Here is a 26058-nt window from a genome sequence, read left to right as displayed (position 1 = left end):
ATGTAGCTATTCATTTGCTCCCTTAACTCATCGCTCAGCGTACTGGAGCCACCTCTTAGCGATGCTGATAAAGTTGAACTGATCGATACCTGCCTTAACAGCGTGCTTGCCCTTCCTCCGCTGGAAGTCCTGAAGGAAAAAGATGGCAATGTGACCGATGCCTTGCAGAAGGAGGTAGAGTATTGCACTGCCAGCAGGCTGAAGCAGGAAGGGAGCTGTCTGAGCTCGATAGTCTGTGTGTTGCTCTCCGCTAATAGCTATTTCTGGTAGAGCACAGCGGAGATTCAGCGTTGGGGTCCAGTCGCGTCTGTTCTGAAGACTAGTGCTAGCCCCGACCTCAGCAGGACGGGAACTGAAGCCTTAGTGGTGGAAAGTCCAGTCCCGCTGATCCAGACTTCCCCTTCGCAGTGATACAGCGGGGCACTGTGTGCAATACGGGCATCACGACTCCGTCACTTTTCCCAGTACAGGGCCTGGTGGAGACGCCCGGCCCTTAAACTCCTGCTCACAAAACACAAGCAAGATACAACTCCACATGGTATTAATACCAACTTCCCAGAGGTAAATCAGAATGACAGGCACCCTGACAACTCTCCGTTTGGTAGGAAAGGCATCTTTCCTTGAGTGGCCTGTGAAAGCCCCTAGGGCTGAAACGATGGGGGTCTGTGTGAAGAGCTAGACTGTGTATGGCTGAGCTGCAGTGAAGAACAACTTTGTTGTTCCCCCCCCAGCAATTGCAACATGCTATTAAAGAGCAAACCCCGGAGTTCTGTGGTGCAGCTTAGAGGGCAGGAATTGAAGCCGTATCTCAGTGCTTGTCCCGTTAACCAGAGTTCAGGGGCAGTCAGGTTTTTATAACTTCCCTGCAGAGTCTGTGAAACCCTCTTCATGTTTTCTGGGATAGCGCCAGTGAACCAGAATGCATCATGTGGGCACAATGGCGGTCCTGGGTCGCAGTGAGACTCCTGCCACTTGTCACCCTTGGGGGAAGCGCTAGTGAGTCAGTGCTGGATTTCGGTGAGGAGAGGGTCTTAAAGCCTAGCAAACCTGCTTCTGTGCTAACTGCCCCAACCCCGGGCCAGCAGGTGCCGGGTATGCGAAGCTGAAGCCGTTCCCTTCTGCGAGTTCCCCCCTGGGGTCACTAGCCCGGCTGGCCAGGCCGTTCCAGTGAAGGCGAAGCCTCGCTTGCTGTGAGCTGCCCCTGGTGCACAAGAGGAAGGCAGCTGCCTGCTGCTCCGTGTTAGGCCACTCATTGCCGCAAGCTGCTCGCGCAGGCCTTGCACGGCGCTCGGGTGCCCTTCTGTTGCTGGACTGACTGTCCATGGGGACAGAGCTGAGTGGTCACATGGGCAACAACGTCCTGCCTCTTCCTCCTCGTAGACTCTGTACCACGACCTGATTCGTGCCCTTAAGGATCTGCTGAAGAAGCTTTTGCAGAAAGACCTGACTCCTCGTGGACTGCAGAGCATGTGCGAGGTGGGTGGTCTCTGAGGTGGGTGGGAAAGGGTCGGAAGGCTCCTGGATGCAGACTAGCCAGCTGCACACCACCATGACGCAGAGCAAAGGGAGGAAGATGTTTTGGGTTTCTGGTCCCGTCTCTGCTGTTTGGGGCCTAGCGCGTGGTGCCCATGCTTCGGCCACCTCTGGTGCTTCCCACCACACCGCGGCTAGCTGGGCCCGCCTGGATTTGCACGCCTGTGCAGCATACGCAGCAGCATCCCTAGTCTCAGTGCCCAGAGCGGATTGGGAGTTCAGTCAGGCCACCTGTGACCCAAGGGCATGTGCGGCGTAGACAGATGGGCGGTGGGCAGCCTCTGGCCTGGGCGGACTTGGTCCTGGGAGTGCCAGGCTTGTGAGAGTTGGCCCGTCTCCCTCTGGTCTGTCTCATACAGTGCCCCCAGGGATCCCGCTAGGACAGAGCGGTGCGTGCACACCTTTGTGTTCTCAGAGACAGCATGTCACTAAGTGTCAAGTGCTTGAGCTGCCAGGCTGGGCTCCTCCTAGCTGGCTGCACACAGCTGTGAACCGTCTCAGCTCCCGCTGAGAAATCGGCTGCGTCCTTGGTGATGCATGATCCCGGGCTGAGGAACGGGAACTCCGTGTAGGCATTGCTCTGGCTCAGGCTCTTACGTAGCAGATACCTGGTCAGGAAGCTTCCCTGGTACAGTGAGAGGTGCCAAACTGCTCGGTAGCTCAGGGCAGCGTTAGCAGTTTCCCTAGAGCCAGGAATACCGCATGAAATGGAGCAGACTGCGGTTATCTTCCTGAGCATGCTGGTGCGTCCTGCCCAGGCTGTCTCTAGTCCCGATGGAGCGTGGCATGCTGAGGCCGGTAGATTTGGCAGCCCGTGGGTGGCATCAGTCATGTGGCTGCGTGCTGTTGTGGGTCCAGGGGCAAGCCTTCAGCCCCCTGACTTCTCGTTTTGGGTCTGCCTTCAGCACTTGGGTCCGTGGATCAAGTCGACCAAAGAGCATGAGCGTGAGCGAGCGGTGGAGGTCAGTGCCACGCTGCTGGGGTTCTACCTGGACAGACTGACTGTCAGTGTAAGTAGATGCGGCATGAGGGCGTGTGGGGAGCAGGGGTCTGCTGACTGAGGGAACTCAATCCCCCTGCTTCCTGCTCAGGTTGTCGCACTGATCCTGACCTGTTCCAGTTGCCTTGGTAATGCTGCATACCAAGGATGCGCCGTTCATTACACCCATGTGGTTTCTGTCCTCTCTCTCCTGCTCAGTGTGTGGTGCCCTTTTATAACCTCGGGGTGCTGGTCGCTCTCTTCTCCCCACGGTGTTCTGACTCCCTTGTCAGCATTCGCCAGCGTGCTGTGGACTGTGCCTACTGTCTGCTCTACATACAGCTGCGTTACGAAGGTAAATGAAAGGAAGGGGAGGGAGGGGAGGCGTCCCCACCTAAAGCAGGCTGCAGAATTCCCTGTTGGCAGGCAGCAGAGGGGAAATGCCCCTTTCCCTGTGAATACCAGGGAGTACCTGGAAACTCCGTGCTGAAGCTTTCCTCTGAGTAGAAATGTGGGAGGTGCTCAGAAAGGAAAGGAATAGCCCTCTTGAAAACCATTGCATGTCTGAGCTGTAAGCTCCGGGGTCAAACGTCCTAATTATCATTTAAATATCATCCGAGCGGAGGAGGAATCCCTTCCCACACACATTTTGCATTTAAAAAAACCAATTTTTGTCCCAAATCAGGATGAAACACCAAAAATGTGAAATTTACCTGAGATGTGGAGCGATTCTGTTCTGGGAGAGCCAAAATGGAAGTTTTCAGCTTCCCACCTGCCCCCCAGGAAGCTCCCAGGTCTGGTACTCAGCCTCACCCCCCCCCCCCCCGGCTCCAGCTACCTGCGAGGGAGGCAGTCCAGGCTTTCTGTCTCCAGGAGCTAGTCCTCCAGGAGACCTTTGTCAGCTTCACAGGTAGAAAGTGAAATTGCCAAGAGCCTGCCAGCCGGGCAGCGAGGAAGTACTCACTTAGATCTTCTTCCCCAAATTGATATATTTTTGGCAAAACTGAAATTTTCTTGCAGGAAAACATTTTGTGGAAAAATGGATTTGTTTTGTTTTGGTCAGGAAATGATTGGGACGGTCTTTTTCGTTCCACTCCATTAAGGCTGACTTGTTCTGTGTTTACAGCAGGCCCTGGTCAAAGACGGGGGCTCTCTGGCCCCCTGCAGCACAAATAATATCCGATCTGTGATCCTGCAGGGGCGGATGAAATCCTCTCTCTCCAGGAGAGGGCAGTCCTCCACGTGGAAGGTGTGAGCGGAGCTGTGGGCTGCAGCAGAGGAAAAGCCTGCTGTACCCAACACCTGGGAGGCTGGTGGGGATTTGTTTCACCCGTGTTTGGTTAGCAAACATGACTAGACCACAGAGCCGGGAGTCAGATGCTGCATTGAGGCCTGACTTGCTGTGGGCTTTTCCGAGTGAGTGACTTCATCTTTATAGCCCCGCTTTCAGCAGAGAAGCTAGCGTGCCAGCCCCCTGGGCAGTGCAGGAGGCCCAGAGGCACAGTGATCCAGTTGTCTCAGGGGACCTCGCAGGCCTGCAGAAGTTCTGTGCTGGTGCAAAGCGTAAAGCGTGTGGTGGAGTCGAGGCTGAGGACCAGTTCTGTTAATGGTCTGCTGCTTGTCCCGTGTAGGATTCGCCCACGATTACAGAGACGAGATGGTTGAGAGGCTGAAAGATCTGAAGAAAGGCCTGGAAGACCCAGACTTCACCATTCTCTTCAATACCTGCTACAACATTGCCATGGTAAGGCTGAGTCCTGCGCACGCCGCAGGATCCGGGTCTCTTCAGGGTACATGTCCGGTTCTGGGGCCAGAGCCTTGTCTGCTCTAGACTCCCATGTGATCTGGGGATTGCTGTATGGCCTGGCTCCTGTTCCCTGAGCTCTGCTCCTTCCAGCTACCTTGTATCTGTGGCACGCACAGGCCTTGGATGACAGAGAGGCGGCTGTTCAGAGAGCCTGGAGCACTTGGTGACGGAAGTGTCTCTAAACACAGGTGTCTAGAACAGCCTGACCTTAGCATGCAGGGGAGTTGCCGCTGCACCCTATGAATGTGCATTTGGGCACCTGTTTTTAAACGCGAAACACAGCAGTCGGCACAGGAGTGGATGTGCACGTGTCCTGTACGCTCTTGTGTGAGTTGCGTGGGGGAGCTGGCTTCTGTCCCAAAGCTCTCTGGCAAGCTATGGTCCAGATGAATTCTTACCCCGGAAGGAAGGGCTCTTATCCTGGGAAAGGTGCCGTTCTGAGAGTTCAGTGGGGATAGTGGGAACCCCTGGCTTCTCTCTAGCCTGCCCCTCAAGCTTCTTCCTTTTCTGAGCTCCCTCGCCCTCACTGCCACATGGAGAAGCAAAATACCTGGGGCTAGGTCAGCAACCCCACCTGCCTGAGGGGAAGAACCTGAAGGGGAGCTGCCGGCTCCTTGTGGCCGTACTGTGTGGCCGGTGGTGCGGTTTGTTTAGCTTGTACGTGGGCCCAGCATGTTGCCAGGCGGGGGTAGAAAGAGCAGATGTGCCTAGTCCTGTGGCTGAGGGTGTGACTAGCCAGCTGTACCTGGGGCGCTTCAGGGAGCCGTGAGAGCACGCTGGGCCGAGGATGGCCCAACAGTGAGCTGGGTCTTGCTCGTGGCTTAGCCACTGAGGTGCCCCCCCTCCCCCCCACGCCCTCCCTCCTGCCCACTTGCTCCTCTCTGGTTGGTCTCATGTTCTTGCCTTCCTGCGTGGGAATGGTGGGGCTTACGAGCCTGCCCCTGCCCCCTCCAGCAGTAGCCATTCTGCCCTGTGTGTGTAGGCCCAGCTGACCCTGCCCAGACGTGCACGCTAGGGAGAGCAGCGCTGCTGCGGGGGAAGAGTCTCAGCACTTACGAAGATTCGAACACGCGTGTCTGGGCCGATGGGATCAGCTGCTCCCCTGCGTGGGGCAGGGCAGCCAGAGCAGGGCCAGTCACTTGCCCCCCCTGCCCCCCTTCGACTCCAGTATTGAGCTGATCCTACCCCCAAGCAACGGGCCCGAAACTTGAGACTAAACATACACGATGGAGCAGCAGGTGTCTGCCTGCCACTCAAACGGCAATGGGACCCGAACCCTGGCCTGGCAGCTCCCAGCCCTTCTCTGCTCCCCTCCAGTGACACGTCTGCTCCCACAAGGGTCAGCAGCTGAGCTGCTCCAGGCCACGGAAGATCCTGCCAGAGGGTTGTGGTGTGCTGCTGTGCTAGTGCCCCTGGCTCTGCCTCTGTCACCCGAAACCAGTCGCTGCTGCTGCAGCAGCTCTTGATAGCGGCCCCCAGCTTCGTAGTGGGAGAGTTGTGAGCTCTCCAAGGTCCTTGTACCCTGCCTCACAGCACAAGTCCCTTGTTGCAGGGGGGAGGTGCTGCCCCAGAGGGTGAGGCAGGCAGTGCTTTTCTGATACTGAGCACTGACATGTCTGCAGTCTGGATTCTGCATCCCAGGCCAGCCCATGCCTCTTCCCGCAGAGCACAATTGACCTTAAAGGCCCTTCTGCTTCGAAATGCCACCTGGGGTAAACATGAGGGATGCAGCCGGGGCTGCGTGGCGTCCACACGCCCTCGCCAGCTCCAGTGGGATGTGGCTAGACCAGGCGCTGGGTGCTGCATTTGAGTGCAAAGCAGACGGTTCTACAAGTCCAGCCGTGCCTCCGTGTCCCTTTTAGAACTGGTCACTTCACATGGAATGAAAGCTCTGGACACCCTCTGCTTAGTCACAGAGCAGCTAAATCCTGAGTAGAGGTAGCATGTGCAGGCTGCCCCATCCGGTCCCCCCTTGTCAGAGAGTGAGCACCACGTGAGGGTCGGCCTGAGGCTGCTCTGAGGCTGGACCTCTGTCTGCTTGTCTCTGAGCGCGTCTAAACTAGCATGTAAGCTCCTTGGTTGAGGAACGACGCCCATCTTTTCTCATTCTCTGCAGCATAGGGACCCCATAGGTCCCATGGTGGCTGAGCCAGTCTTAGTTTGTAAACCAACTTGCCCCACAGGTCCCCATGGCAGAGTCCTACAGCCACGCCACCTGGATCTGAGAGTCGGTTGTCACATGAGCTAAGTAGGGGAGACAGGTTAGAATCTGGACAGCATCATCTAGGACATTCCCGGTGTTCCAGTGGGCCCCTCTTCCCTCACTCAGTAGGGAGTTGTCCCCCCGCGTGAGGCTGGGCTGCTGTCTTTCAGATGAGGAGGTATCAAACCAAGGCCCTGAGCGGTCGCTAAATTCTGACTCCTCTCTATGAGTGGGGTGTTAACGGTGGTGTGTTCTGGCCGAGTTCGACCTCGTTACGTTCTGCCTCTCTCAAATACCCCTTACGTATACAGTAGCAAGATTCTCCACTCCTGGCTGTGAGTGGTGCAGCACTGCCGTGTGTTAGTTGCAGTGTCTTACCCCAGACCTAGCTGCATTCAGTGAGCTGAAATGACCGTCTGTAAGTCTGGTTAAAGGTGCTATGGATCTAATGTCTCTTCCGCCCTTCTCCCTTTTCAGGTGATTGGGAAGCGCCTCCCACCCGAGCAGCTGATGAGCCTTCTGCTCGTGATGTTTGAAGGGCTGGCAGATCCCAATCAGAACTGCTCTCGAGCCGCGGCCGTTATGATCAACGCCCTTCTGAAGGAGCGTGGAGGTGTGTTACTGGACAAGGTAAAGAGCGAGGCTCTCCCGCTTGCCCTGTGCTTTCCCTCTGTTACCTGCACCTTTGCAGTCCGGGGCAAAAGGAGACCCATGTGGGATTCAGCTGTTCTCGTCCATCCTCGGAGATATGCTCCAGTTCCTGCTGCCTTCTCTGAGCAGGGCACTGGTCCTTCCCCGTTCCAGCAGCCCCCTCTGGGGAAGGGGCAGGTGTCTGGGTGCTACAGCCGGCTGAAAGGTGCAGTCCGGCTACAGGATATGCTCTTCAGGGTAGGACCATGCAGCGTCTAGTGCAGTGCGGCACCAGTTCAGGTGCGGGGTCTGAGGTCCTAGGTGACATGGCACGGTCCTGCCCTGAAGAGCTTTGGCTGTAAACCTGGTGGCAGCAGGACAGAGCCTCAGTGAGCTCTGGCCAGCAGCGTGTCTGTCCCTCTGCCCCGTCAGTGCTGCTCTTCAGTCCAGAGGGTGCTGCTCAGCTTCCTGTTCCTCCTCCCCATCAGCAGACCACAGAGGCCGATGCTCCCCAGCTTTCTGGCAGAGTGACTTCGGAGCATGATCTGCCGGCTTAGCACTGGAGTCTCCGGCTGGGGGTGTAGGCAGGCCGTCACCAGCTGGGCCTGCGCCTGGGGTTTCTAGTCGTTCTGGCCTTTGGCGCTCTCCAGCAGCGGGGACTCCCTGTGAGATCCCTGGGCTCCGTGCTGGGGGCTGAGGGGAAAGCCTGTGGGCGTGAGGTGCTGGACACGAGGCTTTTTTCATCTGATTCTTCTACCTTCTGGGCCAAGCTATTTCCCCTTGTAACTGGAAATGCCAGCCCTCCCTCCAGTCCTTGGGCTTCCCTCTGCCGCTGGAGCTGCTGCAGAAATCCTGCTCTCTGCCTGCTAGCCTCTATCCTACGTGGGCTTATTCCAGCTTAGGTGATTCACCTCTGTCAGCTCAGCCCAGCCCGGCCCCTGAAATCGGAACTGGTGCTGAGCCTCGGAGTCCAGGGGCAGCCAGAGCGAGCACTCTGCACTGCATCTCTGGATGCGCTGCCGGGCCCAGTCAGTGCGTTGTGCGGCTGGCTCCCGTCGGTCAGCCTGCGGGTTCCTTCCCAGAAGGAGCTGGGCGTGTCACTGGTTGGTGTGGTTAGTGTGCACAGCTGGCACTCTGTGCTACACAGAGGGTGTGGCACAGGGGCTGAGCATCCATCCTGTCCCCATGGGAGTTGCTTGGGAGCCGCATGTGCTTCAGATCGCTGGGGAGTTGTGTTCATGGGCTTCAAATGCAGCTGCCCTCCAGCCTTCTGGCCAGAGAATTGCTGCTGCGCATGGTGAAGAAAAACCAGGACTGGGGGGACTCCTGGCTTGTGTGCAGGGCAGGCCAGTGTTAGTCTCTGCTGCCTCTCGCCGTCCTCAGCCCCCAAGAAGGTGAAGGTAACTCCAGGTAAATGCCAGCCCCCAGCAAGGTAGGACGTGAGATGTGCCACAGACCACGTCGGCTGGCTGAGCGACATTTCTCCGTGGCTGGTAGCGTGGCGAGGCTGGCTGGGACTGTCCTGCTGGGCCTCCCATCCTGTCTCCCTGCGCTGGAGCAGCCAACAGGGCGGTGGGCTAGGAACCCGGCCCAGCTCCTCTCTGTACATGCTGCTGACTCTCTCTCCCCCTGGTCCTCCAGGTGCCGGAGATCCTGGGTCTACTCCACAGCAAGCTGCAGGAGGTGGAGGAGGGGCACGTCAGGAAGGCAGCTCAGCAGACTGTTTACATCCTGGCCTCCCAGCATAAGACTGTGGTTGTATCCAGCCTCCTGGGCAGCTCCCTGCCCTTTGACAGGTACCCGCTTGCTCTGTGGCGTCGGCCTGGTGCGCTTGTGTGCGTCTTTCTCCGTCTCGGAGGAGCTGGGCTTCGGAGCAGCTTTCACTTAAGCTGCAGCTAATCTTCTGGCTCCTGACCCTGGTAATTGGACCCTGCTGGAATGTCCGTCCTGAGCTCAGGGATCAGCACGTCCACTTGCTGGGAGAGCTGCCTTCAAAACGGGCCTGGGGTTGCTTGGTGCCCAGAACCCGCATTAGCGAGCCTGGCTCCAGAGAGTCAAGTGGGCTTGGGTCCCCTTCAGCTGTTCTATGGCCTAGGCCACCCACCCAGAGTCATCCGGGCTTTCCCTCACCTCTCTAGTGCACGTGGTTCCTCCCTCCCCACCCGCCGTGTACATGTGGGGCAGGGGTGCTAGAGGCACAGGAATTAATGTGATGGGACCAGTGGCCCCTGCAGCTGATGGCAGCCTGAGGAAGGGGGAAGAGCAGCTGTCCATTGCCCCCCAAGGGGGGAGTTCTGTCCCTGCAGCGTCCATGTGGCCCTTTGGAGGGGATTGTGCAGCAGGAGCCCCTTTGCTGCCGAGGCTTCACCTGACGTTGATCCGCAACATTCCCCTTGCCTTCTCTCGTCGCCGGCCTGCCCCCGCTCCCTGCGTCGCCTCCACAGGCTCCTCTCTGGCGGTCCCTGGCCTGCGCGCTCCGCTACTGAGCCGCGCACAAAGCCCCGGTTTGCAGTGAGCGCTGCAGGGACCGAAAAGAGCCGTGTCTGTCCTCGGGCGGGGAGCTGACCAGCAGCGTGCCGGGGCGCTCGCGGGCTTGCTGCTGCTCAAGCATAGGAGCCAGCAGCAAACGACGGGGCAGCTTGTGTGCTGAAATAACTCTCTCCTCTGTTCGTTCCCCGTAGCCACACCTGTGCTATGTGGCAGTCGCTGGCCACGGAGCCAACGCTCACCTCACAGGTCTTGGAGCTGCTCCTGGACAAGGTGAATCGGGACATCCCGTACAAAGAGAACAAGCCCTTCATGTTGGCGGCCTGTGAGCGCATCGCAACCACTCTCCCTCTTGCTGTAAGTATCCTGCGGCTACCCCGCCTCGCCTCGCCTCCCACCGGCATCCAAGGGCCAGGCTTCCATGGGGAGCTGGCTCCTAACCCCCGTGGAGGATGACATTCCAGACCCTGTCCCCAGATTCCTTTTTTCATTTCCTCGGCTCCAGTGTCTGTGCCAGGCCTGGACTCTGGAAATCACGCATCACCGTATAATGCCTCTTAGATCTAATCTCTGGGCTCATAAAAGCCTCTCCGGTGTTCACCCTCTCGGGAGATCACTTCGCGTTTTATCCTTTCCAAACCCAGACCCTGCTTGGCAGCTTTCTCTGGAGGAAAGCAGCTGTGAAAGTCCCCTGCTCTTCTGAAGAAGCAGGTGCAGATGGACAGACTCCGTCACACTGACAGCAAACGCTCCTTCCCTCCCGCTCCCCACGTTTTTCTACAGCCCTGTATGTTCTGTGCCATGGAATTAGTGTTTTAAAATCAGCTGGCGTAGGGTATGCAAGCTGTGTGAGGTGCATGTGCACACTCCTCCTGCCTGGAACACTCGAGCGATCTCCTCCCGCAGGTGCCGATTTCAGCCCTTTCCCCTACTTTGGAAACATCCAGGTTTCCAATCAAGCTGCTGTTTTGTTCTAATAGCGGCTTTTCTGCTTTGTTTCCAACTTCGCTCTGGCAAAGCCGAGCCTGGGACGCTGAATAATGGGCTGGTTGCTGTCTGGTTGCTGGGGTCTTGTTAGTCTCAGAGTCGGAGGAGGGGATTTGTAGCTCTCTTTGCCTTAGTAAATAACCTACTGAGTATTGTTAGTGGGATTAGTGTGGGGGAGGAGATTTCTCTCCTGCCCCCGGCCCTTCCTAATCCTCTTTCTCTCTTCTCAGGCCACATGTGCTCTGCATGAGCTCATGTCTGCTCCAGAGTCTGGGCCAGCCGTGCTGGGGCTCTACCCGCAGTTGTTTGTGACGCTCCTGCTGCGAGTCAGCTGCACCGTGGGTGTCCAGCTACCCAGGAGCCTGCAGGCCAAGGAGAGGAAGAGCGCCAGCCGGAGCCTGGCGCACAGAACCCTAGAGCCCTGCAGGTAAAGCACTGAGGGGACTTGGCAACAGGGATTTCCAGGCAGCTTTTAAATCTGCCGTGTGGAACTGATTTTGGTTTTCACAAACATCATCACATGTGCTGCACGTGTAAGTGGGTGGCTGGAGAATGGCAGGTGGCCCATAGCGTGTTCGGTCCGAAGGCCTGACCCCCAGGCTGGGGTTAGCCCTCTGTCTGCCACACGACAGCCTCTGGGTCAGGAAGCATTCGATCACTTTCTTCTCCAGCCACATTTGTGATTTTTGAAGTTGTTTCCCAAACGCTGTGAAGCTCTGTGCTGCTGTCCTGCTGCTGCTGTTCCAAGGCCTGGAGTGCCCAGACACGGCCCCGCAGCTCCTCCACATGCTTCTCTGGGGGCGGCTCCTGCCTGATTGCACGTGCAGGCACACTCCTTTTCAGTGGGGAGGAGGCGCAGTGTAACTGTTGGGTGCAAAGAACTCTGTCTCCATCTGAGCCACATGTCACATTTTAACCACTGCCAGCCCAAGCTGCTAATCACTGACTGATCCTCTGGAGCAGTGTTTCTCAATTGGGGTTCGGGTTCCGCGGGAGCACTGTTAGGGTTCCGCGAGCAGCTGTTCTCCACGCCACCAAAAAAGGGGAGATGTCCCGGATTTTTCGGCAGAGGGTATCGAGTGTAATTTAATCTATATTTAATTGAGAAACGCTGACCTAGTTGCTTGTATATAATTTGCTTACTTCAACATTTGTTTTGGCCCCATATGTAAAAATACTGTAAAGAGTTTGGGGGGTTCCACAATTATTTATCGAGTTCAAAAGGGTTCAGTGGCCAGATTTAATTGAGAAACACTGCTCTGGAGTCAGGTTCCCTATTTCCCCCTCCAGATATGCTGCAATCATGCGTCTGCAGAGATGGCACTGCAGTCTTGCATAGTAAGACTTGTGCCTTGTCCTTTGTACTGCTGCTGCCCAGCTCCAGGGCAGGGGTCAGACTGGGAAACTAGTCAAGTCACTTAACTTTTGACACTGTGGCCGAGCTCTGACCAGTCCCTTCTAGATATGCCCATTGCTTCCATCGCCCTCACTCGCGGCCCCAAGACACTGGTGCTCGATGCTGTAAAAGTGCTGGCAGAAGGCTCTCCTGACTCCATCTGGGCCAAGCCCTCCCTTGCTGCAGGGTAGTACCAACGTCACAGCTACTGCCCACAGCAGGCATGTGGAAGATATTCCAAGCTCTGTGTCTTCAGCCTTGCTCTTCTTCTCCGGTTGGCAGGCTACGCTCACTGCCGTTCTCCTGCACTGCCATGGCCCGGGGGCTTCTCTTGCCATCCTGAGGAAAGTGGCCTTGTGGCTAGGACGCTGACCTGGAACCCAAACCTGGATTCTGTTCCTGTTTGATCTTGTGCCACTCTCCCGATGGCTCTGCCTCATTTCCCTGCTTGTACAGTGGGGATAGTCCTCAGTGGGAGCGGGGCTCTGCGACTGGTGAGCCCACAGAAAAGCGGTAAAGCCCCTGCTCTCTGAAGTGACCTGGTGGCTGTCTCTGTGCACGCCCTGAACTTCTGGGGAGTCTTGCTGCGTGAAGAGTGTTGCATTGTAATGGCTGTCGTGAGAACACACTTTTCTAGGCCCACTTGACCTACCCAAACCATCCACGGTCCGAAGAGTGCCTCTTCCAGTGACGTCAGCAACGGTCAGAGACACGCAAGCCTGGCCTCTTGCCTTATTAGATATCCCCGAAGCTTTTCCTTCCCTTGGCCTCAGCCATGGGATCCACTTACCCTTAAACAACTTAGCAGTTCTCTCTCCCCTCTAGCCAAGATGTCTATTCAGCGGCACCGCGTAGATCCCTCCACAATCTGTAGCTCTACCGTGCGACATCGAAAGGACTTCGTTTTATTTCCAGAATAATTCAAATGTTTAAGCCGAGTTAAATGTTAGCTGTGCAGACTAGGGCTGCTGCAGGTAGCCTGTCCCCTGAGCTGTAGGTTCTACAGATGCTGCTCTGGACAAAATTCCTTGGAGCCATTAGAGGTACTGCCCTTCGATCAGCCAACAACTGTGTGGGTTCACCCATATACAGTGCAGCTGGGGACTGAATCTTTCTTTGGGCTTATTTTGTTCACATGCTGACAAATTATACCACTGTTGCAAACAGAGGAGACTTCTCTAAGGAACTTCATCATTCGCTATTTACTAAAGGCCAGGGGTCGCTAGTGCAGTTTGAGAGTAAATGTGCACACTCCACACACGCTATTGACTCGAACGGCAGGCGTTACAGAACATTAATCCCCTCTGTTCAGTGGCTTGCCTCTGGGGCGGTTGGAGAGTTAAGACTTGCCCGTCAAGGCGTGTTCTCATTAGTAGCATTAGCCACAAATTCAGGAACTCTTGTGACTAAATGAGTGACGCCACGTTGAGTTGCTCCTGCTTGTGATGTCCATCTGCTCCAACTTTGTTCTGCTCACCTCGTGTGCGCGCACAGGGTCATTGAGAGTTGGGCCCTTCTAAGCCCGTCCTTCATGCTCCACGTCATCTGCATCTCTCAGTTCAGTCTGGTTGAAAGAATGGCCACACTGGGTCAGACCAATGGTCCATCTAGCCCAGTGTCCTGTCTCCTGAGAGGGGCCGATGCCCCGTGCTTCAAAGGGAATGAACAGAACAGGTGATCCATCCTGTTGGCCATTCCCAGCCTCTGGCAAGCAGCAATCCCTGCCTAGCCTGGCTAACAGCCATTGATGGACCTATCCTCCATGAACTTAGCTAGTTCTTTTTTGAACCCAGTTATAGTCTTGGCCTTCACAACATCCTCTGGCAAGCAGTTCCACAGGTTGGCTGTATGTTGTGTGAAGAAACGCTTCCTTTTGTTTTTAAACCTGCTTCCCAATCATTTCATTTGGTGACCCCTAGTTCTTGTGTTACGAGAAGGAGTAAATAACACTTCCTTATTCACTTCCCCCCGACTAGTCCTGAGTTCATAGACCTCTGTCATACCCCCTTAGTCGTCTCTGTTCCAAGCTGAAAAGTCAGAGTCTCATTAATCTGTTCTCCTATAGACGCCATTCCATACCCCTCATCATTTTAGCTGCCCTTTTCTGTACCTCTTCCAATTCCAATAGATCGTTTTTGAGACAGGGCGACCAGCTCTGCACAGTGTTCAAGGTGTGGGTGCACTATGGATTTATAAAGAGGCAATGTTATATTTTCTGTCTATTATCTATCCCTTTCCTAATGATTCCCAACAGCCTGTTAGCTTTTTTGTCTGTCACTGCACATTGAGTGGATGTTGTCAGAGAACTATCCAGAGTGACCAGATCTTTTTCTTGATGGGGTCTAACTTAGCTGTTACCACACATTTTAGAAGTATAGTTGTGGTGGTGGTTTCCAATGTGCATTACTTTGCATTTATCAACACTGAACTTCATCTGCCATGAGTTGCCCAGTCACCCAGTTTTGTGAGATCCCTTTGTAACTCTTCACTGTCTGCTTTGGACTTGTTTTCTATTATCTGCAAATTTTGCCACCTCCCTGTTTACCCCCTTTTCCAGATCATTCCATTCATCATTATGAATATGTTGAACAGTACTGGTCCCAGGACAGACCCCTGGGGTGGAGATACCATTTACCTCTCCCCATTCTGAAAACTGACCATTTATTCCTACCCTTTGTTTCCTATCTTTTAACCAGTTACTGATCCATGACAGGACTGTCCATCTTACCCAATGACAGCTTACTTTGTTTAAAAGTCTTTGATGAGGGACCTTGTCAAAGGCTTTTTGAAAATCTAAGTACACTATATCCACTGGCTCACCCTGGTGAGGCATGATTTCCCTTTACAAAACCCATGTTGACTCTTCCCCAACAAATCATGTATGTTTAGGTGTCTGATCATTCTTTTTAAAATACGATAGTTTCAACCAATTTACCTGATACTAAAGTTAAGCTTATCAGCCTGTAATTGCCGGGATCGTTTCTGGAAACTTTTTTAAAAAAATGGCATCACATTAGCTATTCTCCAGTCATCTGGTACAGAAACGATTTCAATGATAGGTTACACACCACAGTTAGTAGTTCTGCAATTTCACTTTTGAAACTCTGAACTCTTGGGCGGATCCCATCTGGTCCTGGGGACCTTATTACTGTTTAATTTTATCAATTTGTTCCAAAACCTCCTCTAACGACAGCTCAATCTGGGATATTTCCTCAGATTTGTCACCTAAAAGAATGGCTCAGGTTTGGGGATCGCCCTCACATCCTCAGCTGTGAAGACCAATGCAGAGAATTCATCTATTTTCTCTGCAATTTTATCTTCCTTTAACATCCTGATTGTCCAGTGGCCCCACTGGTAGTTTAGCAGCTTCCTGCTTCTGATGGACTTAATGTTTTTGCTGTTACATTTTGAGTCTTTGGCTAGCTGTTTTTCACATTCTTTTTTTGGCTTCCTAATTGTATTTTTACACTTCATTTGCCAGAGTTTATGCTCCTTTCTGTTTTCCTTAATAGGATTTAACTTCCACTTTTTAAAGGTTGTGGTTTGTGGCCCCTTTGAGTGAGTTTTAATTGTATGTCTAGTTCCCTTCAAGCTTGACTCAAATTCCTGCTCCACCAGATGATCTCTCCCGTTCTTGCTCTGGTTCCACACTTTTCTGTCTGTCTCTCTGCTTCCATATTACACAGTCAAGGGTGCGTGGTTTTACTTTCCATAAAGTCCAAACTGGGCTACGTGCCACAGCTTCCTGACTGGTTCCCTGCAATGTTGTCGCTATAATATTGGAGCAGCTTCCCATGTGGCTACTGATCGGTAGGTTACTTGCCAGAGTCTTTTGTTTACACTGTTTGTAAATGAAGTATTCTGGCATTTTGGGAAATGGGGTAAAGCCTAATGCATTCGTGTTCCTTAGGGCTCATCTACACACGAAAGCTGTTCTGGACTAAGGTGGGATGTGAATTTAAAGCAGACTTGCTATTCTAGAACAAGTCTACATGTAGACTAGCTTGTAATTTGGATTTCACTGGGCAGAGTTCCTCATCTGACATGATCCATTCTGAGTGCTTCTTTGTAAAGTGTCTTGCTCCATAACGAATGTCGATCCAGAGCATCGATTCCTCCTCCATGACGACAGAGCGCTTGATGTCTGGCAGCGAAGGCTGTCGAGGGAGGGCATCCTGTGATAGGTGCAGTGCTTGTGGTGTGACTGGTAGAGCGGCTGCGTGAGTTCAGGGCACAGGACACTAAGGCTGCTCTGATGCCATCAAAAGTGCTGTATAGTTCTGGTCATCCATGCTCCGTCGTCTCCTCAAAAAGCCGCTCTAGTACCTGTACAGCTTGCTGGGCTCTTCCAGTTCTTGTGTCGATCCCTTCCCCAGTCCACTGCTTTCCTGCAGGGGTCTTTCCTTGGAGTGGCATCTCCCCCCCACAACTGGAGGAGCAAACAGTAAACTTTGTGGGCTTATTGATGCACCAGCTGCCACGCAGTCACCTGCCACGGGAGTTTGAGGCCAGCACATCAATAAGCAAGTCCCTTCCGCGTGTTTGGTTGCGGCCACTGCCTCTGCACTCCTCGGCAGCGTCCTGTTGGCCACACGTTGCCAGCCCCAGTCAGGAAGTGGTGCTGCCCTGGCCGTTCGGCTGCTTTGTGTCGGCTTCGAGGTACACAAGTCTTTCTGATCCGACTTCTACGGGGTCCCAGGCAGCATGACTTTAAAAAGGAGTTCAAGTCACTTCAGACTCTGCCCTGCCCCGAGTCCCTCCTCGGTGGTTGTGGCTCTGACCCCCTCCCTTGCCTGCTGAAAGCTTTCTTCTCCCTTGTTGCTGCGTGAAAGACCTGCAGACGCAGACTGCACGACCTGCTTTCAACTGCCCAGAGCAGGGAGCGCCCCGGGGGAATTCTCTGATCTCTCCTCCTGTCGCTGGGAGGTAAACCTTTGGGCCGATGGGATCTTGAGGAGGAGTGTGACTGGCTGTTCTCCAGGCAGACACTGGACAATGCCCCTGTTGGACAGCACTGAATGGGGGGAGCTGTGCCTGGTGCCCCCTCACCTGCTCGCGTGAAGGAAACAAATACCTGCCCTTCTTTGCGTCCAAAGCAGCAGTATTTTCGTTCCTGAGGAAAGGACATCAGAGCCGTTGCTCTAGATTTGGTACCAATAGATGGCGCTGGTGGGACTGGCATGCGGGAAGCAGCTCTTTGCAGATCTAGGCCTCTGCCAGTGCTGCACGGTGAATTCCAGTCTCCCTCTGCAGATCTAAGTCCTCCCAGTTGTCTGAATTCAGGCAGGTAAAACAAGGTGGAGGCTTTGACTGAGGCACCAGTGGAGCAAAGCAGGGCAGTGTCTTGCTGGTGGCTGCACCCTTAGCGCCCCAGTAACGTGTTGAGGGCTGCCGTGGGGTACCCGCCTTCCAAAAAGCTCCTGGGAAACACTGCACTGAACCAGGAATGCTAGCCTGGAAACTTGCACTTTTCTTACCAAAGCCCATGTGTCTGCCTAAGAGGGGTTGAATCCATGATCCGTTGCGGTCAGTCACTGGAGGTGGTGGTCACAGGTCCAGGCAGCTGCAGCAAAATGTGCAGAATCAGACTGGAAAAAATCCTCCTTTGTCCTTCCAATCTTAAGAGCTGTTGCGTAGATGCTACACGCTGGACAATGTACATGAGGCGCATGGTACATGCCAGGTTGGAGGTCCCTGACGCACTTCCATCAATCCAGGAGTAGCCCGGCACTCGTTCTGAGTTTTCGTTAGGTTTTCCGATTTTTAACGTAGTTCTTTGTGGCCTGTCGTTAGTCAAGGAAATCAGACTTACGTGGAGGAGCCTGCGCGGACCCAGAACTGATGCTTGCAGCTGCATTAGTGATTCAGGCTCCATTCATCAGTTTACACCATGTGAGAAACTCTGTGTTGAGATGATTCGGAGGAGAAGCTGTGCTCCCATCTCCTGGGATTAGTGGCTGCCTAAGACAGGCTGAATTAGTGGCTGCCTAAGACCGGCTTTGGGATGATACAAACTCTATCTGACACAACTTGATAGGCCTGTTTTCAGCTTTGGAAAGCTGCCACTAATTCACATGGTAGCTTTTCCAGCCCAGAGCTGTAATGAATGGAAACAGGTTGTTACGCTGGAGAGCAGAGCTGCTCTGATTAGCATTTTATTTAGGCCACATGTTAAAACAAAAATAAAAAAAAAATCTGTTCAAGTGGCTGAAGCTAAAGTTCAGCTTGCCTCCACGCTGCTGCTGTTTCCTCCTGGTGTGTAGGTCCTGGCAGCGTCCTCAACTGTCCATACCAGCTCTGGGAGGGTTGTTCTGTTCTCCAGGATCTGCTTGTGGCAGCCTCGGCTGCGGTGGTGTCAGGAGGCCACCCTATTCGTGAACCCTGACAGAAATGTTCACAATTGCTTAAGACACTTGCATGCTTTGTGCCTCTGGCTCTTGTGGTTTTGGCCATGTGCATCCAGTACTGTCTGTTCTCTCAACTCACTCTTCCTCCTCTTAATGACTGCTGGAAAAGATGCACAGTGAGAGATCGCAGCCAGACCCCAGACCACCAGAGCCTGAGGAGTACTTAAAGGAACTTGGAGCAATTGATTGCCTCCCGGGGAGGTAGATGCAGGAGCCAGAAACTACAGATCTTCCTCCAAAAAACTGACTTTCTGAGCATATGGGGCAAGAATCAAAGTATCGTGAGAATGCCACTGTCCTGTCTGAGTGCCCCTGGCTGCAGATTGGAGCAAGTGTTAAAATGCTTTCTCCTGAGATCCTCACTTTAGCAGTAGAGGTGCTGACCCCTGTGATCTCCTGTCAGGCAGAACGCTCAGTACTGAGCGCAAAGGCCAGACCTCTCCGTGCTTGCTCTGGGAGCTTCCTGCAGCCCGACACAAGCTCCAGTTCTGTTGAGTAGGGGCTGGTTAATCTTCCCTGCAACATGCTGGCTGCACGAGGGATTGGGAGTCCCTGAAGTGTCCTAGAACTCGTCCGAGCCGGAGATGGAAGAGACCAGATGGCAGCTCCCGGAGAGGGGGTCTTCCTAGGTGTGCGCTCCAGGGGTCTCTGCTCAAGTGGTTTTAGAAGTGGACAGTGAGGCACACTCAACCCCCCCCGGGGGAGGGGGCTTTTCCAGGGTCTGACAGAACTGACGGCTGCTGAGTCAGGCTGCTAGGAAACGTTCCCCTAGAGAGTCTCGCGTAGGGAGGGCGGGTCAGTGAGTGGAGCCTGACGTCAGCATGGCAGCGACCAGCGGGATTAGAACTAGTCCCAAACAGGGCGTTCTAGACGTTCTTGCTCTAGAGTCTTAGGTCAATAGCAGTCACGTGACTGACACCATGACGTCCTGTAAACATAGCCGCCTTCCTGCTCCAGCTAAAATGTGTCTTCATCTGGAGAGCCAGAGATCTGGCTCCAAAGAGAGGGAAACCCGACACTGGTGCTGGCCGAGTGCTCTTCTGCCTCGCTGAGCTCTGCTTCGCTTTGCAAGTCTTCCTGCAGAGCGGCCATAGTGCTACGGGGCTGGAAGCTGCGGTGAAGTGCAGGTCGGTCAGTGGCCGTGTTTGGGAGGGGGCGGGGTAGGCACACCCATTGACAGCAGCATCCCGGTCCCTGGGATTTGGTTCCGCTCTTTCTGCGTTGGGTGCAAACAGGTGAACTTCGGCTCCACGCCTGTGAAGTCGTTGCTGATTGATGGGTGTGGAGGGGGAGCTTTTGTCCAAGGTACGGAAAAAATGTTGATGTGAAATTCCAGACTGCTCCCAGGAGCTGGTTGCAATATCGATCGTTTCCTGTCCACGTTTTGAATTCTAAGTCTTCATGATATTGAAATGCCAGAGAGCTGACAAAGGTGGATATGGTCGCTTGGCAGGAAAAGGCCTTGGAAGACACAGGCTTTCGCTGGGAAGGCAGGAAGTGGCTAGAGGACACTGGAAAAAGCAGACCTAGGGAATGACCGACTTGAACCATCTGTCTTACGGAGCTGTTGCTGTGGCTCACTGCTTTGGTGTCTGGCTTCGGTTCAACAAGTGCTGTTACAAAGATGGGGGGTTCTGGAGCCGAGACTCCTCTGTGCACGCTTAGCTGCCCTCTGCGACAGTAAAACGCATCTCCCCTTCTCTAGGGTCAGCGTGCTCCTTTCTATCAATGGCGTGTCCAGCTGGGCAGCCCCTGGGACTACCTTCTTCATTGTTCTTCCGAGGGGTCACAGCTTACGGCCTGGTCACTGACTCTGCAGGTTCCAGGATGGCTCCACAACAGGGTCTCCTTTGCCAGGCTCGTCAGGAAGGCGGCTGTGTCTCGGCCACCTGCCAGCAGGCCTTTGCCTGCGCTCCACGGTGACAGCCCATTCTCTTGAGGCAGCTGCTGTGCCTCTGGGCCAGAGTTATTCTGAGACAGATGCAGGAATCGAATGTCCCAGGATCTCGCCGTGCATACCCTGATCAGCATGCTATTAATTCTACTGCGAGGCTGGCCAAAGTGCAGCTAGCCCCCCTCCACCCAACATCCCTCCCCCTGACCTCTGATCAGCCAGGAAAACTTCATGGCCATACGCCAGGGTTACGCTAGGGCTTGTGCCTGGCAAGCTCTTCCTGGCTGGCTGGCTGCAGCGCGCCATTCCTAGACACTCCTGGCCAGTCCTGACTGATCTGCCGTCTGCCCCTTGTGGGCACCAGGAGGCACAAAACGCCTTCTCCCGGTTCATGCAAGACTGCACTTCTGCATGTTTCTGGTCAGATCTCACCAGTCCCTACGTGAGGCTTGCGAGCTATCCCAGGCTTCCTGGCTGTGGTGCGTCCGACAACCAAACACCCAGTGGGGAAAACAACCTCCCTGGTTAAATGGATACCCAGACCCTGTGTGCTGGGTAGGATTGGGGTGTGAAACGGATCTGGATTAATTTGCCGTCTGTTCGCTTTTCATACGCATTTTCCTAGCATTACATCTGTGTGTAAATGAGCGTGTGTAACCTGCTACTGGAGACCTCGTGTGGAGTGGCCAAAAGTTACTGTCCCACAACCGAAAGCCATGCTGCTCTTCCATTACGAGATTGGCTGGGATCTTTCTTTCTTAGGGTGCCAATTTCCTTATGCGCCATGAAAACAACACTTAAAAAAAAATCCCCCGGGTTCTGTTTGGTCCAGCCTATTGCTTATGTTGAATGCAACCGGGGAAGTTCTGAGGATTATGTAGACTTGCAGGTCAGAGTTCCTGCTCTGCAGCAAGGTTGCGATTCACCCTGATATCTGGACAGTGGGAGAGGGGTGCTCTTGGTATTACAGCAGCATTCAGGATGTGCTAGGTGCTGTATTAACGCATCGGAAGAGACGATAGCTGCCCAAAAGGGACCTAGCATCTGGCATACAACTGGTGTAGCGGAGACCGGGTATTGCGGACAAACTCTGAAGAACGGTGATGTGCAACACTTCAGATTGAGCACTGAGTGGAATCGACAGAACATGTAAATAAGATGACTTCATCCCAGCTACCTAACGTGACTTTTCTCTCCTCTGCGCTGGGTGACTGGCTAGCCTGACCCAGTCCAGGGCTCTGATGTGCCGGTTGTGGATAGTTGGTGCCATGTGGCACTGGATAGTTGTTGTGCAGAAGCAGAGCCATGTGGGGTCTGGAGTTGGTTTCACAAGTAACCTAGCAAGCTAGCTCGCCTGCTCTCTCGCTGCGCTACTTGCAGCTAAAACCGTTTCAGCCATCAGTGAAAGACGGCACGGGAATTTCTTGCATATCTAGGGCCATTTATTTTCTGAAACCAATTTTCTGGAGCCTGCAGCTGCAAGGATGCCGAAGCTGGTGATGGGTAAGAGCAGTATCTGTATCTTGACATGGTCATCGAGTGCAACGGCTAAGAGAGGAACAGCTTAGGTCACCTTGGAATTCAAGGGGTCCCATGTCCAGACTGGTGTGTGCGTTAACTGCTGGCAGTGTGGTGAGGTGCTGTGCTGTGCTGTGTAGTCCTGTGTTGGCGTTGTCCTGCCCAAGACAGGTTCCCTTGACTCTACAGAGAGATTAATGCAGGATAGATCCGTGACCCCGCAACATGGGAGAGGGATTTAGTCCTAGGCCAGAAGGGACCATTAGATCATCTCACTGACCTGCTGTATAGCTCCGGCCAGCATCCACACGCTGACCCACCAGCAGATATCAGAACAAGTGCTGCAGCCTGCAGGAAACTAGACTATGATGTGCCAGAGGTGGAGAGAAGGAGGCGCTGGGCTGGCCTGTGCTCAAGGCTCCTGCAGTGGCAAGGAAATGATTACGAGAGACTTGAACAGGAGACTTTCGCAATTCAGGGAGGGTGCTGAAAAAGTGGAGCAGGTTCCGAGAAGAGGAGTGAAAGTGACTGATGCCATGGCTCCTAGTGAAGCTGCTCCAGCTCGTCAGCTTCCCAAAGAGAAGGCTAAGGGTGACTGTCAGTGTAAGTACTTACATGAGGAACAGCTGTTTGCTAATGGGTCTTCACTCCAGCAGAGAGGATCTAACAGGATCCATGGCTGGGAATCGAAGCCAGACAAATTCAGACTGGAAACAAGGGGTGCATTTTTGACAGTGAGATAATTAACCATTGGACCAATTTACCAAGAGTTGTGGTGGATTCTCCATCACTGACCATTTTTAAATCAAGACGGGATGTTTTTCTAAAAGCTCTGCTCGAGGAATCATTTGGGGCCGTTCTCTGGCTTGTGTTACACAGGGAGGTCAGACTAGAGGATCGCCCTGGTCCCGTCGGGTTTTGGAATCGATGGATGAATGAGGTTGGGACAGGCGCAGGAACCAGCGGGACAGGGGGTGCTGGTTTCCATCATCTACAGAGTTTCCAGTTTGGTTCAATAGCTCCCATTACCCCTACTACACACCTTGTTGCAGCCCCCTGCAGCCCACAGAATTTTAGTCCTTCAAGCTAATGCAAACTAATTCTATAGGGGAAACACTGGTGGATTAAAAAAAAAAGTAGAGAGCAGCAGCATTTGATGGGCCAGACAGGTTCCGAAAGGGAGGCGTGATTGAACGCTGAGGGAGGCGTGTGACAATAGCCAGTTGAAACATTCCTGCCGGCCTGTTTGGGAAACTCCTGCCCATTGTGAGGTCTGTGGTTGCTTTGGTTCTCGTTCTGTACTGATGACTCTGAACTGCTACCCTCTGCGGCTGCTCCACGTCCCCCTTCATTAGTGGGAGGATGCAGCTGCTCACCGAGGCATTTCAGAGAAATGGGAGGCTGCAGGCAACAAGTGGCCTGGTCTGCCCTTCTGTCCTGCATCAGGGGAGTGGAAACGGCAACATAGCAGAGCAGCAGCACCCGTTGTTCTTTAGCTAGTCTCCTTAATACTTCTTTAATCCCTCCTCCTGCAAACCAGCGTGACAGCTGCCCCCGGGGAAGACAGGTGGCCAACAGTTTGTCCAAAAAAGGGGTGTCTCAATTGTGGTGGTTGATATGGGAAGATTGAGACCCCCATTCCTGCATCATTTGCACTAATCGTGTCTCTGCAGTGCCAGCTCCTGCAAGTCTCTCGCTACTCAGCTTGCTCGAATGGTTAAGAATATCTCCCAGTATCAAATGTTTTTCCTCTTATTATATTAGTCTCCGGGAGCCCTAGTTGTGCACAAGGAACCCAGGGTGCTAGGAGCGGTAAAAACGCAGAGCTGACCGTCCTGGGGCCAGTTTTGTTCAACATTTTCATTAATGATCTGGAGGATGGGGTAGATTGCACCCTCACCAAGTCTGCAGATGACACTAAACTGGGGTGAGTGGTAGATACCCTGGAGGGCAGGGATAGGATACAGAGTGACCTAGACAAATTGGAGGATTGGGCCAAAATAAATCTGAGGTTCAACAAGGACAAGTGCAGAGTCCTCCACTTAGGACGGAAGAATCCCAGGCACAGCTACAGACTGCGGACCGACGAGCTAGGCAGCAGTTCAGCAGAAAAGGACCTGGGGGTAACAGTGGATAAGAAGCTGGATATGAGTCAGCAGTGTGCCCTGGTTGTCAAGCAGGCTAATAGCATATTGGGCTGCATTAGTAGGAGCATTGCCAGCAGATCACGGGAAGTGGTTATTCCCCTCTATTCGGCATTGGTGAGGCCACATCTGGAGTATTGTGTCCAGTACTACAGGAAGGATGTGGACAAGTTGTGCTGTGCTAGAGGGGGGAGTACCTGAGAGACCAGGTGTGTGACTGGTGCAAGTACAGCTGACTGTGGGTGGGTGCTTGTGACTGGTGCAGTTACAGGCACCATTTTGGCAGTTGCGGGTTTGTCTGTTTGAGTGATTGATTGGATCCAGGTGGGGTTAATTGCGGGGGCGGGGCTTTGAGGGGTAAGTGCAGGGGCGGGGCAACTGCCCCAGCCTTATAAAAGGCAGCCAGCTGAGCGGCGAACAGAGGGGCGGCTAACAGAAGAAGGAGGGAGTTTGCCTGGGAGTTCGCCTGCGGAGAGAGCCCACTGCAGGTTCTTGCCTTACAGACATTGCCGAGCAGGAAATTGAACATCTGAGGAGGCTCTCAGAGCAGTAATATGGAGATGGAGCGATCCGTTGTTGTCACCTGCACTGGGTGTGCTATGTTTGTCTTCCTCCCACAGGATAGAGATGACTTCATCTGTACCAAGTGCAGGCTGGTTTCCTTATTGGAAGAGAAGGTTAAAGGACTAGAGACCCAAATGTCAACCCTGCGGTGCATTACAGGAAACAATGTCGTGCTCCATCAGGTACAGGCAGAGCGTAAGGAAGATTCAGAGAAGGCCGGGCAGGCGAAAACGAAGAACGGGGAAGAAAATTGGCAGCATGTGACCTCCCGAAGAAAGAGAACCCATGTGTCCACCATGCAGATAGAAGGAAGGAATCGTTTTCATCCTCTCTGCACAAGTACTATGGCAGAGAATGATTTGGAGGACCCTTCAGAGGGAATGGCTCATCAGGAGACCCGTTTGATCAGAAGGCAAGAGATGCATTCTTCTAGGGATGGGGGTTCCACGACCACCATTCCAAAGAGGAAGAGAAGGGTGATGGTGGTCGGGGACTCCCTCCTAAGGGGGACGGAGTCATCCATCTGCCGTCCGGACCGGGAAACTAGAGAAGTGTGCTGCTTGCCTGGAGCTCGGATCAGGGATGTGACGGCGAGACTGCCAAAACTTATCAAGTCCTCAGACCGCTACCCCTTCCTGCTCCTCCATGTGGGTACCAATGACACTGCCAAGTACGATCTTGAGCGGATCACTGTGGACTATGTGGCTCTGGGAAAAGAGATTAAGGAGTTTGAAGCGCAAGTGGTGTTCTCGTCCATCCTCCCTGTTCAGGGAAAAGGCCCAGGTAGGGACAGTCGCATTGGGGAAGTAAATGCGTGGTTACGCAGGTGGTGTCGAAGGGAGGGCTTTGGATTCTTCGATCATGGAATGCTGTTCCAGGAAGAAGGATTACTAGGAAGGGACGGGATTCATCTAACGAAGACAGGGAAGAGTATCTTCGCAGACAGGCTGGCTAACCTAGTGAGGAGGGCTTTAAACTAGTTTCGACGGGGGACGGGGACCTAAGCCCGAAGGTTAGTGGGGAAGAGGGACACCGCAAGGAAGCAGAAGGAGGAGGGTGCAGCAGGGGAGGCCTCCCGATTCATACTGTGAAAGTAGGATAATTGGCTACTTATCTCAAGTGCCTGTACACAAATGCAAGAAGCCTGGGAAACAAGCAGGAAGAACTGGAAGCCCTGGCACAGTCAAGAAACTACGACATGATTGGAATAACTGAGACTTGGTGGAATAACTCTCACGACTGGAGCACTGTCATGGATGGGTATAAACTGTTCAGGAAGGACAGGCAGGGGCGAAAGGGGGGAGGAGTTGCACTGTATGTAAGAGAGCACTATGACTGCTCTGAGCTCCAGTATGAAACTGGAGATAAGTCAGTTGAGTGTCTCTGGGTTAAGCTTAGAAGCAAGAACAATAAGCGTGATGTCCTGGTGGGTGTCTGTTACAGACCACCAGACCAGGAGGATGAGGTAGATGAGGCTTTCTTTACTCAACTAGGGAAAGTCTCCAGTTC

At 53.7% G+C, this 26058-nt stretch overlaps 1 protein-coding gene across 10 annotated transcripts in view; it reads left to right on the top strand.

The window, feature by feature from the left end:
* Positions 1-26058, top strand: part of MROH1 (maestro heat like repeat family member 1) — a 101802-nt gene that overhangs the window by 50851 nt on the left and 24893 nt on the right. For 5 of the 10 annotated variants that reach the window (XM_067560124.1, XM_067560120.1, XM_067560123.1 and 2 more), the window contains 9 exons: positions 39-174; positions 1381-1476; positions 2439-2543; positions 2732-2867; positions 4144-4256; positions 7000-7152; positions 8794-8948; positions 9834-9996; positions 10857-11053. In XM_067560124.1, coding sequence (XP_067416225.1) covers positions 39-174; positions 1381-1476; positions 2439-2543; positions 2732-2867; positions 4144-4256; positions 7000-7152; positions 8794-8948; positions 9834-9996; positions 10857-11053 — 1254 coding nt within the window. Of the gene's footprint in view, positions 1-38; positions 175-1085; positions 1353-1380; positions 1477-2438; positions 2544-2731; positions 2868-3710; positions 3950-4143; positions 4257-6999; positions 7153-8793; positions 8949-9833; positions 9997-10856; positions 11054-12304; positions 12730-19882; positions 19986-22720; positions 23085-26058 lie in introns of those variants that run through there. The other 5 variants (XM_067560126.1, XM_067560128.1, XM_067560127.1 and 2 more) reach the window with 5 other exon arrangements.

Source organism: Emydura macquarii, unplaced genomic scaffold (genome assembly GCF_026122565.2).
Source record: "Emydura macquarii macquarii isolate MOO-44397 ecotype Brisbane River unplaced genomic scaffold, CSIRO-AGI_Emac_v2 contig_2246, whole genome shotgun sequence".
In the NCBI taxonomy this organism is placed as follows: domain Eukaryota; kingdom Metazoa; phylum Chordata; order Testudines; family Chelidae; genus Emydura; species Emydura macquarii.
Note: the sequence above shows the minus strand (reverse complement) of the source record. Positions and strands in the feature narration are given on the sequence as shown.